The 20,024-nt window shown below is 41.3% G+C and overlaps 1 protein-coding gene across 1 annotated transcript in view; it reads right to left on the bottom strand.

The window, feature by feature from the left end:
• Positions 1-20,024, bottom strand: part of cacna1b (calcium voltage-gated channel subunit alpha1 B) — a 130,836-nt gene that overhangs the window by 11,235 nt on the left and 99,577 nt on the right. The window contains exons 27-40 of the mRNA XM_031891027.1: positions 16,306-16,402; positions 14,259-14,419; positions 13,970-14,107; positions 13,678-13,879; positions 13,291-13,455; positions 12,949-13,059; positions 12,547-12,630; positions 10,652-10,657; positions 8,689-8,805; positions 8,430-8,495; positions 7,069-7,160; positions 6,826-6,976; positions 2,600-2,727; positions 1,945-2,041 (exon numbers count right to left, since the gene is read on the bottom strand). Of these exons, the coding sequence (XP_031746887.1) occupies positions 1,945-2,041; positions 2,600-2,727; positions 6,826-6,976; positions 7,069-7,160; positions 8,430-8,495; positions 8,689-8,805; positions 10,652-10,657; positions 12,547-12,630; positions 12,949-13,059; positions 13,291-13,455; positions 13,678-13,879; positions 13,970-14,107; positions 14,259-14,419; positions 16,306-16,402 (1,615 nt within the window). The remainder of the gene's footprint in view (positions 1-1,944; positions 2,042-2,599; positions 2,728-6,825; positions 6,977-7,068; positions 7,161-8,429; positions 8,496-8,688; positions 8,806-10,651; positions 10,658-12,546; positions 12,631-12,948; positions 13,060-13,290; positions 13,456-13,677; positions 13,880-13,969; positions 14,108-14,258; positions 14,420-16,305; positions 16,403-20,024) is intronic.

Genomic DNA, 20,024 nt, shown 5'->3' with positions numbered 1-20,024 from the left:
AGAAGGCCAGGTATCAGAGGGAAAAAATACACAGCACGGTACAGGCACAGTACAGAGACAGGAGAAGGGTACCAGTGAAGCTGAGTTACTGGTGAAGAGCGACACGGCTGTTCTACCTTATATGCCACACGTGCAGGGCATTTCTTCCCCAGACCAAGGGGAGGGGGCATGTGTCGCAGCATCTCGTACATGTCAGTGTAACCAATGCGCCCACTGCAGCGGCAGAAAGGTGGGAGGGGATGGTTGGGGCATAGATGTAGCAACAAAGACAAAGGAAAAGGGATGAAAGATGATGGTAAAGAACAGGAAACAGGAAGAGACAAGGGGTCAACACAATGAGCGATGGTAAAGAACAGGAAACAGGAAGAGACAAGGGGTCACACAATGAGCGATGGTAAAGAACAGGAAACAGGAAGGGACAAGGGGGCACACAATGAACAATGGTAAAGAACAGGAAACAGGAAGGGACAAGGGGGCACACAATGAGCGATGGTAAAGAACAGGAAACAGGAAGAGACAAGGGGGCACACAATGAACAATGGTAAAGAACAGGAAACAGGAAGGGACAAGGGGGCACACAATGAGCGATGGTAAAGAACAGGAAACAGGAAGAGACAAGGGGGCACACAATGAACAATGGTAAAGAACAGGAAACAGGAAGGGACAAGGGGGCACACAATGAGCGATGGTAAAGAACAGGAAACAGGAAGGGACATGGGGGCACACAATGAGTAATGGTAAAGAACAGGAAACAGGAAGAGACAAGGGGGCACACAATGAACAATGGTAAAGAACAGGAAACAGGAAGGGACAAGGGGGCACACAATGAGCGATGGTAAAGAACAGGAAACAGGAAGGGACAAGAGGGCAGACGATGAGTGATGGTAAAGAACAGGAAAAAGGTAGAGACAACAGTAGAGAAGAGAAAACAGGAAGATGACCAGATGCAAATAATAAATAGGAATAGTTGGGCAAGAGTAAACCATGAAAGGGTAATGTGTAGGCCAATGGAAGAGCCAAGGTTTAAAGGCAGAATAAAATAATACAAGGTATGGGGCAATGGCAAAAAAATGTAAAGTGTGAAAAAAGAATAATGGCAAGCAGATGAAATGTGTAGGCGGACAAGGAAAAGTGGGGGTGGAAATCAAGGGACAAGATAAGATAAAACAAAAATTGTACATTAAAGGGGAATAATAGCATGTTTCAGAAGAAATAACAGCATGAGATGAGAAGAAGAGTAACAATTGTAAGAAAAGAATTGAAATTGAGAAGAAGAGAAATGGATGCCGAGCAGGGGATGGAAGAATGGGAGGAAAACAGACAAAAAAAACATATCTGATTAGCCTGAACATGTACAGTCCTGTCCCCGAACCACAGGTATGTTTTTGTATTGTTTAGGTGGGTGAAGGTTATGGGGTAGACGGGAGATGACAACTGCTTGTCTTCTGTTCATGGTGGTTGGCTGAGACAGAAGCCTGGCAAGGTTGGCCTTGACCATCCAGGAGGGAGGTGACCCCTGAATTCTGGCACAGTAGAGCACAGGTGACATTCACATGTCTCTTGGTCCCTTGCCAGATGGGGCACCCGTTTAAACCCTTCAATTCCAAATCCTTTTAGTTGCATTCCATGGGATTGAAGGGAATAAACTTTCATCATGCTTAGCAAGGGGTGGCAAGTAGCCTCACTAAAGATAAAGAGTGAAGTGCAGGGTTTCTTAATCATCACCTCCCAATCTTATATCCCCCACTAACTTCTTTATTCCCGCAGTGAGCTTCCAGGATCTTTTGGTGAAGCTACCTGTGCCCCTTTATGGGTAAGGGGTAAAAGCATGATGAGGTGAGAGAGGGCAATGCTGGCCTCACATACCCATGCAGGCACAGCCCTTTTCCTCTACAGCCCCAAGCCCAGCTTGGCATGGATGCAAACTTGCATTAGGTTGCAAACCTTGTAAGCCACCCGCGATGGGCAGCGTTTCCCCAGCCCCAGCGGAGGGGCAATTACACGCAATAAATTGTACATATCCTTATAGTGAATTCGGCAGCTAGAAAAAGAACAGCACATTGGGTCAAAAGAGGTCAAAGCTTTCCCTTTGATGTCTAGATGTTCTCTAAAAGCGACCCCTTCTTGCTAATCTTCCTTGATATCCATGCCACGTGATGAAAGGCAGATAGTGGCGGGTTCCAGTACAGAAATTAAACATCGAGATTTTATTATAACCTCCACTCTACTGTAATCTTCGAAATCCATACGTATCAGCTGCCAGTGGTCCCAACAACATTTCCACTAATAACCCAAGCCCAGGGTAAAGAAATAACAGAACACAGTGGTGCAAAACTGCAGACTAATGCCGGTTAACTAAATAACACCATTTTAAAAGAAATGTATGTAATAAAGGTACAAAATATAAGTAAATTGTTTGGATTTTCTGAATGATCCGTCGTTATCCAACATAACAGTTTAAGCTAACGTACGGTGTAATTTTACTCTACCTTTTGTCAGTCCCCTGCCAGGTAATGTTGAATAGATCAAACATACATTCGTCTTGTGATTAAATCAATGTACTATAATTAATTAACACATGAAAACTTCGGTTACATACCAAGCAGCCGGATCATACTCTGCCCAGACTCTGATAAACTCATCAAGATGATGTGGTCCCAGGATGGAAGAGTCTCTCGTCAGATACTCAAAATTATCCATAATGACAGCAACAAAAAGATTCAGCATCTATCAAAGGTAGTAAAGATAGGAGAAGATTGAGCAATGTAGTAAGGTAAATAAAGATAGAAATTGAAGTGATGTGGAAGAACTTGAGTGGCAAGGAAGGCAATACTCTCAGATGGAGAACAGGGGGCAGAGAAGATTCAATAGAAAGTATATTATGAAGAAAGAAGGCAATAAAATTGAGGATGATGGAGAAGATTGTTAATAGAGATTGAGAACTAAATAGAAGAAGAGGGAAAGAAATATATAAAGAAGAGTGGATGAAATTAGAGATATGAAATTGTATAGAAAGGGATGATCAAAAAGGGAAAGGGTGGTAGATGGGGAAGAATGAGCAGAAGAATTTACGGGTTGGTAAAGTGGAGAATATATGGTATTAATAGGTAGAAGAAGAAAGGAATATATTGGGAAGAAGAGAAGAAATACAAGGTAAAGGGACTGTCGAGAAGAAGAATGATCACAAAACAGAGCTGCGGAATATGTTGGCACTTTATAAACAAACGTTAATAATAATAATAATAATAAAAGAAAGGGATTGTAAAAGAAGAAGAAGGGAGAATAGGGAAGAATGATTAAAAAAAAGAAATTGAGTAGATTTGGAAGAAGTAACTTTGGAAGAAGAAGTTAAGCAATAGAAGAATGGAAGAACATATGAAAGAGGATGGTAATGGATAACAGTGGAAAGAATGAGTTGAAGAACAGAGAGAAACAGATTGTGGAATAGAAAAAAACATAGAAAGGAAAGCAGATAGGTAAAGACAGCAGAAGAAGAGAGAAAAGAAAAAGAAGGATAAGGTTTAAGTGTGGGGGAAAAAGAAATAGGCAATACATAAGGAATAATGAGTGAAATTGGGAAGATAGGAAAATCGGATAGTATAGTGAAGTAGTAAGAACCAACAGAAGATAATTCAGTAGGAAGAATGAGTGGAAAATAAAAAGGCAGAACAAATAATGAAAGTAATTTCTGGCAATTGAATCAGGAATGATAAACACCGACTCTCCATATAGTGAGATATATATATATATAAAAGAAACAAAAAGAGCACTCCCTACAAACAATCAACTGCCCCAGGTGCTGGCCAGGAGTTTATAGAAATGAAGAACATAGTGCCGCACACACAGGGACATTCAAAAAGAACAAAAAATCTTTATTAATCCAACGTTTCTAACACTGAATGTGTTCTTCAGGGTTTGTCCCTGAAGAAGAACACATTTAGGGGCCGATATACTAATCCTCGAACGGATCGAAAGCGTCCGAATGCATTTTTTCGGTATTTTGCGATTTTTTCGTAAATTGTCACGACTTTTTCGTAGCCGTTACGACTTGCGCAAATTGTCGCGACTTTTTAGTAGGCGCTGCGAAAGAATCGGAAAGGTTTACCCGCCGTTTACTAGCGCTCAATGCGAAAAAGTCGCGACAATTCGCGCAAGTCGGAACGGCTACGAAAAAATCTCAAAAAATACGCAAAAAGTCGCAAAATGTTCGTTTCCAATCCGATTTTTTCCCATTCGGAATTCGGATTCGTGGATTAGTAAACCAGCCCCTTAGTGTTCGCAACATTGGATTAATAAAGATTTTTTGTTCTTTTTTAAAGTCCCTGTGTGTGCGGCACTATGTTCTTCATTTATATATATATACCCAGTCTGACTAGGGTTCGAGGCCAAAACTTTGCCTTCTGTTCTGATTCTATTGGTGGAATTCTGAACATGAAGAGCTCGATACTGTTAGGATGGCTCGGTTCTTCCCTCGCAATTCGAACTAAACGACTACGGACAATTTCAGCTATTTTCTGAAGGCCGCTGTAGAACCTTCCTGATCTTTGTTGGATAACGAGGTAAAGGCTGCAATACATATCCCCCATCCGGTACGTAAAGATACGCATTGCAACAAAACTGTCCAAACTGCTGAGCCCGTATGAATCTTGGCAAAACGTTGGAACGTTAGTGCTTGAGAAAAGGTAAATAAGTCTCCTGGGGCAGGAACCAATGAACAGAAACATGAGCTTTCGAGGGACAGGGGGGTTCGGATCTTGAAACAATGACAGGAAAAGATTAATGCACCCTACAAAATTAGAACCATGCAAGGTAAGTAAATCCCAGTAGGACCCAATTACTGCTCCGATGCATCTGCTGGATTGTTGAAGGAATCACCGTAATGACTTTGGGCTTCTGGGAACTTTTAACTTTGCGAGTGCCAAAGAGGAGTAAACAAGCAGCATCTTTGCTACTCGGTTACAATAAATGTTGACAATAGTTACTAACTGAGTTATGCAGAAGGGTAACTGTGATGGTTAAGAAGGTTCTAAAGCAAAAGCCAAATTTTATTTGGTTACTAAGCTAAATTTAATGAGGCCTCTGCGTGCCAATTGCCTCAGGGGACATTCGATTTGCCATAATAGTAGTAGTAGTTTCTTATTTGCCCAACAATTGGTCAGCTCTATAACTCACTTATGTTCCCTTTTCATTAAAATAGACATGGAGCTCCCACCTTATCCCAATATCCTTAAGCTGGCTATACACACAGGGCCACCATCGGGGGTTAACTTTTAATCAATTCTGGGACACAGGGAGGAGCGGGAAGACACAGTGGGGGAGCAGGAAGAAGCAGGGAGGGGGCCATAGTATGAGTACACTGGGGGAGGACCACCAATGTTTTAGGGGGTCCCTGGCTACCAATGTTTTAGAGGGCCCTGGTCACCAAAGTTTTAGGGAAGAAGCAGTGGGGGAGCAGGAAGAAGCGGGGGGGGGCCATAGTATGAGTACACTGGGGGAGGACCACCAATGTTTTAGGGGGTCCCTGGCTACCAATGTTTCAGGGAAGAAGCAGTGGGGGAGCAGGAAGAAGCAGGGAGGGGGCCATAGTATGAGTACACTGGGGGGAGGACCACCAATGTTTTAGGGGGTCCCTGGCTACCAATGTTTTAGGGGGCCCTGGTCACCAGTGCTTCAGGGAAGAAGCAGTGGGGGAGCAGGAAGAAGCAGGGAGGGGGCCATAGTATGAGTACACTGGGGAGGACCACCAGTGTTCTAGGGGGTCCCTGGCTAACCAATGTTTTAGAGGGCCCTGGTCACCAAAGTTTTAGGGAAGAAGCAGTGGGGGAGCAGGAAGAAGCGGGGGGGGGGGGGCCATAGTATGAGTACACTGGGGGAGGACCACCAATGTTTTAGGGGGTCCCTGGCTAACAATGTTTCAGGGAAGAAGCAGTGGGGGAGCAGGAAGAAGCAGGGAGGGGGCCATAGTATGAGTACACTGGGGGAGGACCACCAATGTTTTAGGGGGTCCCTGGCTACCAATGTTTCAGGGAAGAAGCAGTGGGGGAGCAGGAAGAAGCAGGGAGGGGGCCATAGTATGAGTACACTGGGGGAGGACCACCAATGTTTTAGGGGGTCCCTGGCTACCAATGTTTTAGGGGGCCCTGGTCACCAATGTTTCAGGGAAGAAGCAGTGGGGGACCAGGAAGAAGTGGGGAGGGGGCCATAGTATGAGTACACTGGGGGGAGGACCACCAAAGTTTTAGGGGGTCCCTGGCTACCAATGTTTTAGGGGGCCCTGGTCACTAGTGTTTCAGGGAAGAAGCAGTGGGGGAGCAGGAAGAAGCAGAGAGGGGACCATAGTATGAGTACACTGGGGGAGGACCTCCAATGTTTTAGGGGGTCCCTGGCTACCAATGTCTGTGTGTCTTTTGTACTGATGGGAGGGGCCATTGGGGGATGTGGGAGAAGGGGGGCCCCGTGATTTCTCCTGGCAGCCCTGTATACAAGTACCGATAAAATCTTGTAAAACCGAATTTCGGGCCGTGTGAGGGCTCCGAATTATCGTCCCAATAACGTTCTTACCATGGTGATCTGTTGCTTAAGTGATTGGCCAGATTCGAAAATTCTGGTTGGCTAGTGATAAAATCTGTGCATGTATTGAGTATCTGCCGATTTCCTTAAGGGTCCAACAAGGGGATTCTTTTTGGTACGATTGGTGCCTGCCAACTATTTCATGTTCAGAACATCCTCCCGTTTGTTTGTTAAAGCCTTTACCCTACAGTTTGTCTTCCGAACGTTCGTCAGAAGAAGACTAAAATCTGACCGTGTATGGCCGGCTTTACTCACCAGGAAAGAGCACAGGAAGATGAAAGAGACAAAATAGAAATATGCGAAGTCGCTGCCACATTCTTCTTTGGTGTTGCCGGAGCGAGGGTCACAGGGGCGGTTACTGAGGCAAGACAGCATGATTTCATGCCAGCCCTCACCGGTGGCACTCCTTGAAGGAAGATAGGCAACAGATATGAAGAGCTACCACCACCAAGTAGGGTGAGGGAGAGTAGAAGGTGTAGACAGAAGGACAGGAGATACCTGAAGAGGAGCATCAGTGCTTGGAAGAAGGTACGGAAGTTGTTGTGTCGGTTTATAGAGCTATCGTCGGACAGTGCAATGTTTCCAAACACCTAGACACGAGGCAAAGGTCAACATATATAAGAATAGATTCATGAACTACATCAATTAACTATAATCTTAGAAGGTTATACAGGTATAGGTATTATCCAGAATTCTCGGGACCAAGGGTATTCCGGATAAGGGTCTTTCTGTAATTTGGATCTCAATAACCTTAAGTCTACTAAAAAATCAATAAAACATTAATTAAACCCCATAGAATTGTTTTGCACCCAATAAGGGGTAATTATATCTTAGTTGGGATCAAGTACAGGTACTGTTTTATTATTACAGAGAAAAGGGAATCATTTAACCATTAATCAAACCCAATAGGGCTGTTCTGCCCCAATAAGGGGTAATTATATCTTAGTTGGGATCAAATACAGGTACTGTTTTATTATTACAGAGAAAAGGGAATCATTTAACCATTAAATAAACCCAATAGGGCTGTTCTGCCCCAATAAGGGGTAATTATATCTTAGTTGGGATCAAGTACAGGTACTGTTTTATTATTACAGAGAAAAGGGAATCATTTAACCATTAAATAAACCCAATAGGGCTGTTCTGCCCCAATAAGGGGTAATTATATCTTAGTTGGGATCAAGTACAGGTACTGTTTTATTATTACAGAGAAAAGGGAATCATTTAACCATTAAATAAACCCAATAGGGCTGTTCTGCCCCCAATAAGGGGTAATTATATCTTAGTTGGGATCAAGTACAGGTACTGTTTTATTATTATAGAGAAAAGGGAATCATTTAACCATTAAATAAACCCAATAGGGCTGTTCTGCCCCCAATAAGGGGTAATTATATCTTAGTTGGGATCAAGTACAGGTACTGTTTTATTTCTACATAGAAAAAAGAAAATCAGTTTTAAAATTCTGAATTATTTGATTAAAATGGAGTCTATGGGAGACGGGCTTTTCGTCATTGGGAGCTTTCTGGATAACGGGTTTCCAGATAAGGGGTCCAATACCTGTATGTTGCTTTGGAAGGCTTTCCCTTGGGAAACCATTAATTATTAGTGATGAGCGAATCTGTCCCGTTTCGCTTCGCCATAACATTTGTGAAACGCATTTATTTCACGATCTTTTGGTTGCCCACGTCTTTTTTTTTTTGTGAAATTTTTTGAGGGCACTCGCAATGCAGCCAAACCAATAACCAATATATACAAAGTCAAGACAACAAACACAGGATTCATTAATCCCATTGGTCAATAAAATCAAGGCAAATAATTGAAAATACCCATATGTCCTCATGAAACAATTGGCCAAATAGTACCTGCATCCCGATGATGGCGTAGATGAAGAACAACATGGCGATCAGGAGGCAGACGTATGGCAAGGCCTGGGGACAGAAAAATAAAGCTGTGTATTAAATGATTGACTCATTTCTTCATGATGCTCAACAAGTCAACAGAAAGTCAACAGAATGTTCATCTCTTCAACTTCCGTCACCTTTTTGGTTTTCCCAAACACTTTCCCCCCCCCCCCCCGAGAGCCATTTTATCACATTGAAGGTGGAAAAGGATCTTCCTTACCTTAAAAGACTGCACGAAGGTCCAGAGAAGGATTCGTATGGTATAACCTTGCCGTAGCAATTTGATCAGTCGGGCGGCTCGGAATAGCCGCAGGAAGCTCAAGTTGATGAAGTTTTCCTGTGACAGAGGGAAGTGTTATATTAGGTTGTCCCAGATTTATTTAATCGCTACAAAGCCACCATTTCTCAGAACATCTTGCTGCAATAAAAAAAAAAAATAATAAAACAAGCCAAGCCCAGCCCATTCCATTCTCAAGCATGAAACTTGCAGCTGTTTACATCTCAGAAACCATCGGGGAGTAGGATAAACCAAACACATGCAATACATTTTGTTGTCACTTTCTCTCTGAGGGACATCAGGAGAGCAATAGGTCCACTACGGTTTTTCCCTTAGCCAAAAACATTCAAGAGAACTGAGGACATTGGTTGTGACTTGAGGACTCATTTCTGTTTGATCATATTTTAGTCTGTTATGCTCAAGAAAGCACTTGAGCGCTGATTGCGTCCAACTCCTCTTTCTTAGTTTAACACCCCCCATGCTCACCATTTCCGCATGCTTCGTCATTCATTGATCTACACCCCACCCAACCAGAACTCCATTTATCTTTGCTGCTTTGTTTGAGTTGAGTTTTTAATACATAAGCTCAGCATATGCAGAAAGAACGGCAAGATCTGAGAAGCAGGCAACAAACACATGAAGAAGAGTAAGAGAAGAAGGTGATTATTAGTGTTGAGATTCTACAAATGGGTGATGCGGTGGATGAATACTTTAATGCCTACAGGATTTCTTGGACTCTTGAATGGAACATTAGTCATTAGTCGAATGGAACAGGGGGACTTTAGGCCATTCCGGGCATTGAAGGTCTAAAAAAATGTTGGGTATTAACAAGGGAGCCAGTGTACTCAGTTGCCATCCCAAGCCTTATTCTGAGGAGCAGCAGCTCATGATGTCCACCCCACCTACCCGTTGACCCTTATTTTATTGAAATAAAACAGTTGTATGAATTTAAAAAAATATATTGTCACAGCTTATGGTAAAGGCAGTGTCTGTTTCTGGGCCATATCAAGAACGTTTTGTTGAGTGGAACGTTTACAAGAAGGACGCAACTATGAGGATGGTCTACTATGAACTGATGGCTAATAGCAGCTTTCTGCCAGAAATTACCAGGCCCCATTGCCATCCTATATAGTTTGGTGCCACATTCCCCCCTAATTTCACCCATTATTTTTGCATCATGCATGGCAGCTGTTACAACATGCAAAAGGAACCAAAATCCCTGCTCACATATCATGAAATCTTAATGTGTTCACGAGACCAAAACAACTTAAAGAGGATTAAATCGTTTGGCTAGGGAACGAGACTAGATTATCATAAGCAAGTATGAAAGAAAACATATCCAGGATATGGTCTACATAGTTGAACAATGACATGGTAGATGAACGTCTACCTGTCTTGGGTCTGAATAACGTAAAACTGGGTCATACCAAAGAGAAGTGGTAGAGGTGGAACTTCTGGTTAATGAACACATGATGATATCAATATACAGTGAGCTCTGGTTCTTAACCCCCCCCCACCCTTGGTGAAAAGTCAGGCATGGATTAGCTTCCTGAGAAAACGTGTGCTGAGCGTTCCTTATGGACCATGACCGATGGAGTCTTCTTCTTCTTCAGAAGCTGAGTAAATGGTTTAATGGCTTTTAAAGGTGGTCCGGCATTAACTGTGTGCAAAAGTGAAGGCCCATCCTAATTTGAAGGCCACATTTGAAATATATAATCCAAGTAAAACTCAAAAGAGAATAGTAATGTCAAAATCGGTCCAAATCTCCAGTTGTCTATCCCAGAATCGCTCAGCATCACTTAATGCTCAGGGAATGCTCTGCATAACCCACAACCTTTGAGGTACAAGCAAAATAAAAGAAGGGAAGGCAGCGATAAAAGGTTAAAAAAACCTTAACAGAACCAACCGTGTCCTAGATGTGATGTTGTCATGTGTGGGTTTGGTGGTACACAGTACACAGGTATTGCAGGTAATACAACATACAGAGACAGAAGGTTTTGGATTGGATATATTTTTGGGGGGTTCCGCATTGTATGTTGATTAGGTGGCATGGGTCGGCAGGCCGTGAAACACACAAAAGAGGAAATCAACAAACACGAAAACTACGGCACAATTGCACATACACATATGGATCAAAGTAATTCAACAGCAACAGAAGTTAAAGTGGAAGTTCCACCTCTTCTCATTGTAGAGCTCTTGTGTTTTTTTTAATAAGAACGGATCTGCCATTCCTGGGAGAAAGTTTCAAAATTGTTTCAAATGTATCTGGAGACGTATCCATGTGTAAGGGTAATGGTCTGTGGAAGACATTGGTCTCAAAGGTCACATATTGGTCTTCAAACCTCAATCTGTGACCTTGGCATCTCCAAGGAAAGGCAGACCACTGGTGATTGGAGAACTCTATAACACGGTGAGACTTCCTCTTTAGCCATACCGGTGGCAGAGATTTACAATGCATCGCGGCTCAATGCATTGGGGCTTTCAAGTTAGAATATGTATTTCTATATCTCAGTGATATAGAATGGTTAGTGGTTAAGTATGATCAAGAATGGAAGCCAACAGGCCATCGCCATCAATGGCTCATCTACTAAAAATAACTCGTGTAAAGCAACTGCTGATTTTACTCAACCGTTTCCAAATAATTGTCAATAATTATCCAGATTACTCATTTCACTCTGCTTCATTACCATCTTAGCTCAATGCCTTCCAATTAAGATCAAAAGGAAAACAAGGATCTAACTGAAGAAACACAAAAACTACATGGTTAAAAAAAGTCTACTTTTCCAACCCAGGAAACACAATTGCCCCAAATTGTATACATAAAAAATACAAAATGTGTTGATCATTCCTTTGGCCTTCAGATCTTGATTTATTTTTTATTTTACTAGGAACAATTTTTTTTTTGAGTTGGCAGTCGTTAGCCACAAAAGCAGGAGACATCCCTAAATTCATGGGGTTTTGACAGATATATAGATGATGAGATTCCTGTAACCATGCTATTCAACTACCAAACTGATGACTGATTGCTCTATATATGGCAACAAATGTGATCTGATATATGGTCTGAGGGCAGAACATTCAGATAAATCAAAGCACAGACACCACTGGTATTGGATAAACAGCCAATAACTAGGTCTTTGTGTATATGGCCTCCTTCAGGGCTGGGAAACTCAGCCTTGTCACGTCAAAAGTAACAAGGAAGAGTCTTTTTATAAAGAGGACCACATACGGGCATACCCATCTTTGGGAAATAAAGCCCAGATGGCTTTTTCCACCTTGACAGAACGGAAGCCTATCAAAAAGGTCAAGATCATTTCATAGTCAACCTTCATTTTATCTAAATAGGACAAATTGTAGAAGCATTAATAAAGGACCAACGACCATAAACAGGCTGATAAAAGCTGCCAAATTGGCCTGTGTAAGAAGCCCATTGGAGGTCCTACCTGATCAATATCTGTTAGAAATTCAGCCAGATATGATGGGACAAGTTTGAAAGCATGGCATCAACATGTTGATAGGGTTCTTTTCCTGGTGTTGGTGGCTAAATCGGGTAAAGATCGCCTGGTATGGTGACCTTGTCAAACAAGTGGATCTTACCATGTTTGCCCAATGTTGTTCCTAATACATCTTTGTAAGACTCTCTTTTAACAGCCAATAAAAATCCTGTACACAGAAGTAAGAAATTCTGAAGCACTTATCATTTCAGAGAATCCAAACTGCTAGTGGCTGGTCTGTTCTATGAAAAACCGTTCTCTTTGGATATATGAATATTACCCGCTGGATGACCCTCACAGTACTTACCGCAATCTCTGTAACTAAAATATCAGTGATACTTCCCAGCACTGTAACAAAGTCGAACACATTCCAGGCATCTCTGAAATAGTTCTGAAAAAGAAGTAGGAATTTATAAGCCAATGTCAAAAATGAACCTCTCTCAGATAAATAAGTCAAAAACCGTTCCATACAGCAGTACAGTAAATATAAAAGAGCCATTGAGATAAAGAGTGATTGGTAGTTCCGACTGGTTCTCTTGTTCAGTGGAGGCTGGTGTTGAGAGTATTGGTTTAACAAGAGCTGAAGGACAATTTGTTGGGTAGCATCTACCAAAGATGGCCTGGACTTACTTTAAAGGTCTCCCATGGACTGTGTATGGCCTTCATACAAGGATAAGATCAAAACATCATCAAAATGGAGAAGACTTACCAGTACCCCAAAGGCAATTATCTTTAAGATACATTCCAGAGAGAACATTGAGGTGAAGATAATATTGAGGCATTTCAACATGTCTTCGTAGGTTTGAGGGGCCCCATAAAACTAGAATCAAAAAAGAGGTGAGAAGAAAGTACAGTCAACTTATGGTTTGGTTCTGTAAAGACACAACCGTTGACTTCTACTGATTACTTTCAGCTACACTAGTCCTCTACAAGCTAACTGATGTTTCCTTACTATTGGTATCTGGCTAGGGGTAACTCAGCCGCTACATAACCCTCTATATATTAATATTTCCATTCCATATGCAGAAGTTGGATCAGAATACATATTTACCTTCATCATGAGCACGATGGTGTTCAGAGCAATCATCACCATAATAAAGTATTCAAACGGAGGGGACACGACAAATCTCCACATCTTGTACTGAAAGGATTGGCGGTTCTGAGGCATATACCGAGTGAGGGGCTTAGCACTGATGGCAAAGTCTATGCAGGCCCTCTGGAAGAGTAAAACATGGGACAATAAATTGCTTTCTATACCACAATAACCCAACTTATTGATGAATATCGGTCCAAACTAATGGAAGTGCCCTTTACAAATTCCGCCCGCCATGTTTGGCCCCCTTGGCTTTGAGTCATAGCTGACAACAACAACAACTGGGATCAGGGGAAAACAACAGACTGAAATGACTTCCCAACTCCTTTCATTGGCGTTCCTCACCTCGTTCTTTTCAAGGCTACACTCCGACATGACCTTATCTCCTTGCTCCTGAAAGGTGATGATGATCAGAGCCACGAAAATGTTGACGAAGAAAAACGGGAACACCACAAAATAGACCACGTAGAAGATCGATATCTCCATCCTGAAACCAGGCGTCGGACCCTGATCCTCGTAGGTGGCATCTACTGAGTGCTTGAGGACACTGCAAGAAGAACATGGGACAATATGTAGGTATGTTTTATTTGCCCAATATTAACGTGAGGAAATCTCACTTGTATTTGAAGATACTTACTTGGGCCAACCTTCTCCAGTGGAGACCGTGAACAGGGTAAGCAACGCCCACAGTACGTTGTCATAGTGAAATTCATATTTCTTCCACTCTCTTGCCTGAGCTCTCACATCATTATTTTCATAGTTCAGATATTCCCCTCTGAACATGACCAAAAGAAAAAAAACATTTTATGAAAATCTAATTGGCCAGTGAGATGACTTACTTGGGTCCACCAACATCAACAATGGCTGCTCCATCTGTAAAGACAGGCAGCCACTCACAGTAGCACCTACACAGGTGACTCGCCCACCTGCAATCCTTCTCCAAATCCTTAGACTCGTCGGTGCAGTAAAAGAATTTGCCCTTGAAGAGCTGGACTGCAACAACAGCAAAGATAAACATGAAGAGCATGTAAACTATCAGGATGTTCAGGACGTTCTTCAGAGAGTTCACCACGCAGTCAAACACCGCCTGGTAGACAGAAAACATTAAAGGGAGAGTCAGTGGCTGGAGAGGGAAAGAGGAGGAGGAGGAGGGATGCAGGCTTTCTCAGCCAAGGACAGATAAATGCATTGGGTCACTACGTCAGGTCACTTGTCTATCACAAAAGCTCACTGCTGGAAAGGCCAACATAGTGCAGAACCTCTCGGCAGTAAAAGCTGTCACTCAACGTTCCGCTTCATGAAACTTCCTGAAGTCAATGGTGATTGACAACTTACATTCCCTTGTTCTGAACAACATGTTTGGATTCCACAAGCTGTCCTATCTATCTATCTATCGATCTCTCTCTCTCTATCTATCATCTATCTATCTATCGATCTCTCTCTCATCTATATATCAATCATCTCTCTCTCTTTCTATCTATCATCTATATATCTATAATCTCTCTATCTATTATCTATCTATTATCTATCTACCATCTATCTATCTATCTATCTATCTATCTCTCTATCTATCTATCATCTATATATCTATAATCTCTCTATCTATTATCTATCTATTATCTATCTACCATCTATCTATCTATCTATCTATCTATCATCTATCTATCTCTATCTAGCTATCTATCATCTCTCTCTCTTTCTATCTATCATCTTTATATTTATAATCTCTCTATTTATTATCTATCTACCATCTATCTATCTATGTATTTATCTATCTATCATTTATCTATCTCTATCTATCTATCTATTATCTATCTACCATCTATCTATCTATGTATCTACCATCTATCTATCTATCATCTATCTATCTATCATCTATCTATCTCTATCTATTATCTATCTATCTATCTATCTATCACTATCTACCCAATCTAATCAATCAATCAATCAATCAATCTAATCTATCTATCATACATATCAGTCTGTCTATCAGTCTACTTGTCTATCTGACTTTCTAGATATCAATCAATTTGTCTTTTTACCTGTCAGTCTGCTCATATATCTCTCTAGCAATCTAGGTAAATATGGCCATGCATGCTAATACATGGCGAGGTCACCAAGCGAGCGGATCTTCTCCTGATATCCCCACCTAAGCGTGGCTGATGTTGTTAGTAATTCGGTCGTTTGGCCCTGGGGGCAAACAATCGAATTAGAATAGCGGGTATGGGCGCTCGTCGGTTCAGGGACCACATCAACGAGCTGATGGGACGAAAAATCAAACCTGCCCAATCGAGATCTGGCCAGATGTTGGTCGGGCAGGCCTGTCATTAGTGCCCATACACGGGCCAATAAGCTGCCGAATCGGTCTCTATCTGTGACCCTACTGTTAGGAACACATGAAAAAAGGGTCTTGACTATAAAACATCTAAAATGCTCTACTCAGTACTTTCTATTATTGTCTTAATCTTCTGTATGGTTTTGACCATATGGCTCAAGGTCACCAAAATGTATATACAAGGAGGTTCCTAATGGAGACCCTGTTGGTAGTTACTCAGCTGCAAGTCTTTCAATTTTGAGGGCACAAAGAGAAGTTACAACATTCTTCCTAGGGGCCCACCAGAAAACCCTGGACCATGGGTCCACTCTCAAAACTTTAGTTCCTTCTCTCCTCCCTCAAACTCTTTACTATCTTAGTCTCTTTTCTCTACCTACTATACTCTATTGTTTTATCTCTCAAGCTTCCTTGTTCCCATACAGAAATAAGGAATGACCATGAAATAGAGCAAATAGTTAGAAGCAAGAGGGCCCCATGACACCTGGGCCCACCGGGAGTTTTCCTGGCATCCTGGTGGGCCAGTCCGACACTGCAGAAACCTTCTTGTACCCCTGCTGATCAGCAACGTGGGGTAGCCAGAGATCCATTGATAGTTTTGTTGGGTTCAAAAAAGATGGCAGCAAAGAAGAATCTCTAACCTTCAGCTTGGGTAGGCGTTTGATGGTTTTCAGTGGCCGTAAAACACGCAAAACCCTCAGCGACTTGATGGTGTTCAGGTCTTTTCCTTTGTTCCCTCTGAAAAGAATACACACAGGAGACCGTCAGTCTTCGAAGAGTCTATGTAGGTGCTCAACAGCCAAGGATTATTGGAGTTGACCTCAGCTGGGCAAAGCCTGTTGCTGTCCAGCCCCCTAATCTTGAACTGCACCGTGCAGCTCATCTGGATTTTCCGCCTTGCCTTTGACTAAGGTCTCTACTTGGTTGAACTTTTTTTTTTTTTTTTTTTTTGCTACAGTCATAAAATATTGAAGTTAAATTGGAGTTATAATTATCTGCAGAGGTATCGGCCCATTAAACCTTAATATCTCCCATTCCTAAGAAGGTCATTAAAATGATCTCCTGGCTTGGCAGCCGCCAAAGTGCGTAATAGGCGCCCAATTTTTAATTCATCAGAGGTGGATATAACTCACTGATCACCCAGGATCACGCTTCTCTGCTTTCTTTTCTAATCAATAATTATTCATCTGTGAGTTGTCCTACTGGCTGTAAGCAACTCAACAAGCAACAAGGGGGGGGGGGGGCAGTAATTATTTCCTCATCACTAAGTATTTCCATTATACCAATGACTTTTGAACGTAATTGGCCGTGATGAATTATTTTGAAACGAGGAATCGAGTCATTTTGAATCATAAAAGTAGACTGTAAGCTCTACGGAGCCAGAACCAGATCTTCAAGGGACTTCCCTCGTTTATAAACCATTACCTGTCAAAGCAATTGCCCACACATTACCAATCCTTGAGTTGCTTCTGTTCGTGGCTGTCCAATAGAAAACATGCATCATGCGGAACCTATGTTAGGCATGCAGATCCATTTCTGTAGAATACCTGTGTTGGGTTGCATTGGACTAACAGAGTCTACGTTGCCCCAGTAGAAAAATCTGCTATATATAGCTGAAGATACCAAAGGAAAGGTCCATACCTTTCCTTTTGGATTGTCCAACTTTTTTAGATGAACTCTACAGGAACTGGACAAATTCTCATGACACCAATTTTTTGCAATATTGTAGACTCTGTACCAAGTCAGCGGAATGTTGGGTTCTGCTTGGCTACAAGAACGTATTATATACAATACAACACAGGTATGGGGAGTATGAGAAAGGAATGATCAGGGGGTTAGGTATTATTTAACAGTTCTATTTCACATTACTGTGAAATATTAATAGCGTCATCTTGGACTATCCAAGGAAATGAATCTAGAATGCAGATGGATAGGAAGAATCGCTAAAAATAGCATGCCGTGATTCTTCCCTGTCTAGATTGTCTTAGAGATGTAGGATTAATTCACACAAAGGCAGCAAGAATAAGTTAGCAAGCTGGATTTTAAGATATGAGGAACCGGGGTGCATTCTATTCATACTATCTTGCATCTCAAATAAATGTGATTAACGTGTGATGTAGATAACTCAATATGTATCAGTTTCCAATGACCTATCGACATCTGTACGGACCAAACAAGACCGAAATCTCATGCCTTTAGACAATGAAAATAGAAAACTGACTTCGGAACATGTTTGGCCAATTTTGGGTAAACAATTTACCCAATAATATGCAATTTTGGTGTTTTTCATGGTTCCAACATTGGGTCTTGAACCAAGATGTTCTACATTGTTCTTAAAAATGTTTTTTGTATTACTAGAACCAGTTGGGAAGACTAGATGTCAACTAGATGCACCACCAATCACTGATCTCCTGGAGAACCTTTTTGACAGTAAGATGTGAAGATAAACTAAAGTATAATATAAAAACGTATTATTTTACATGTTTCTAAAAGCTGAGTTGGTAGATAAAGGTTTAACATTTTGCTTGACAAGAATCGAAGTTACCATCTTGGCCAACCCTACATATCTCTTTCTACAACATTTTGAATGACTTCTGGAAGGAGTTACTTAAGAAGGAGATTTTTCTTTTCCTTATTTGAACCTTGTACTGCAGATGATTTTGAAATGATTCAGTAGAAGTTGATTTTCTAGAACTTCATTCTATAGTTTACCCTTACAATAGGTCACTTCTTTCTGGAATTAAATATGATGAAGAATTCCTAAGGAAGGCGATGGTTCCATCTTCTAGAACCTTATTATAAACTTGACGTTTGGATTAGTTACGAGAAGTAGAGTGTTCTCCTCTGGTAAACCTTACTCTAAAATTGATTGTAAGGAGTTACAATCTCCTTTCTAGACCCTGGTTATCTAAATGACCGTTTACAGTTTTTTTTCTTTATAGGCCCTTATTCTGGAAATGACTCTTGTGATAAGTCACTTTGAAAGGTTATATTTCTCCTTTCTGGAGAATGATGAAGTACTAATGGAGGAGATGGTTCCATGTTCTAGAAGTTTAGTCCAGGAATGAGTAAATTGATCTTTTTTTTTTAGAACCTTATTCTGGAGTTGACTCTTGTAATAGTTCACTCAGGAAGGGCCTTATCTCTCCTTTCTGGAATTAACTCTAATGTTGACTTTATCTCCTTATTCTAGACTTGATGTTTGGGATGGGTACTTATTACAGAGAGGTTTCTCCTCAAACTTTATTCTGCAGTTCACTTGTTGGAATGAGTTACTTAAGAAGAAGGTTTTCTCCTCGTTCTCTTAGTAACCCTTTACATAAGTTTCTTTCTTTGTAGAACCTTAGTCTGGAGTTGACTCTTGTAATAGTTCACTCAGGAAGGGCCTTATCTCTCCTATCTGGAATTAACTCTAATGTTGACTTCATCTCCTTATTCTAGACTTGATGTTTTTGTGATGGGTACTTATTACAGAGAGGTTTCTCCTCAAACTTTATTCTGCAGTTCACTTGTTGGAACGAGTTACTTAAGAAGAAGGTTTTCTCCTCATTCTCTTAGTAACCCTTTACATGGAGTTGACTCTTATAATAGTTCACTCAGGAAGGGCCTTATCTCTCCTTTCTGGAATTAACTCTAATGTTGACTTCATCTCCTTATTCTAGGCTTGATGTTTGGGATGGGTACTTATTACAGAGAGGTTTCTCCTCAAACTTTATTCTGCAGTTCACTTGTTGGAATGAGTTACTTGAGAAGAAGGTTTTCTCCTTGTTCTCTTAGTAACCCTTTACATAGGTTTCTTTCTTTGTAGAACCTTATTCTGGAGTTGACTCTTATAATAGTTCACTCAGGAAGGGCCTTATCTCTCCTATCTGGAATTAACTCTAAAGTTGACTTCATCTCCTTATTCTAGACTTGATGTTTGGGATGGGTTCTTATTACAGAGAGGATTCTCCTCAAACTTTATTCTGCAGTTCACTTGTTGGAACGAGTTACTTAAGAAGAAGGTTTTCTCCTCGTTCTCTTAGTAACCCTTTACATGAGTTTCTTTCTTTGTAGAACCTTATTCTGGAGTTGACGCTTGTAATAGTTCACTCAGGAAGGGCCTTATCTCTCCTACCTGGAATTAACTCTAATGTTGACTTCATCTCCTTATTCTAGACTTGATGTTTGGGATGGGTACTTATTACAGAGAGGTTTCTCCTCGAACTTTATTCTGCAGTTCACTTGTTGGAACGAGTTACTTAAGAGGAAGGTTTTCTCCTCTTTTTCTTAGTAACCCTTTACATAAGTTTCTTTCTTTGTAGAACCTTATTCTGGAGTTGACTCTTGTAATAGTTCACTCAGGAAGGGCCTTATCTCT

The sequence above is a fragment of the Xenopus tropicalis genome, chromosome 8 (assembly GCF_000004195.4).
Source record: "Xenopus tropicalis strain Nigerian chromosome 8, UCB_Xtro_10.0, whole genome shotgun sequence".
In the NCBI taxonomy this organism is placed as follows: domain Eukaryota; kingdom Metazoa; phylum Chordata; class Amphibia; order Anura; family Pipidae; genus Xenopus; species Xenopus tropicalis.
This window is presented reverse-complemented; position numbering and strand designations above follow the sequence as displayed.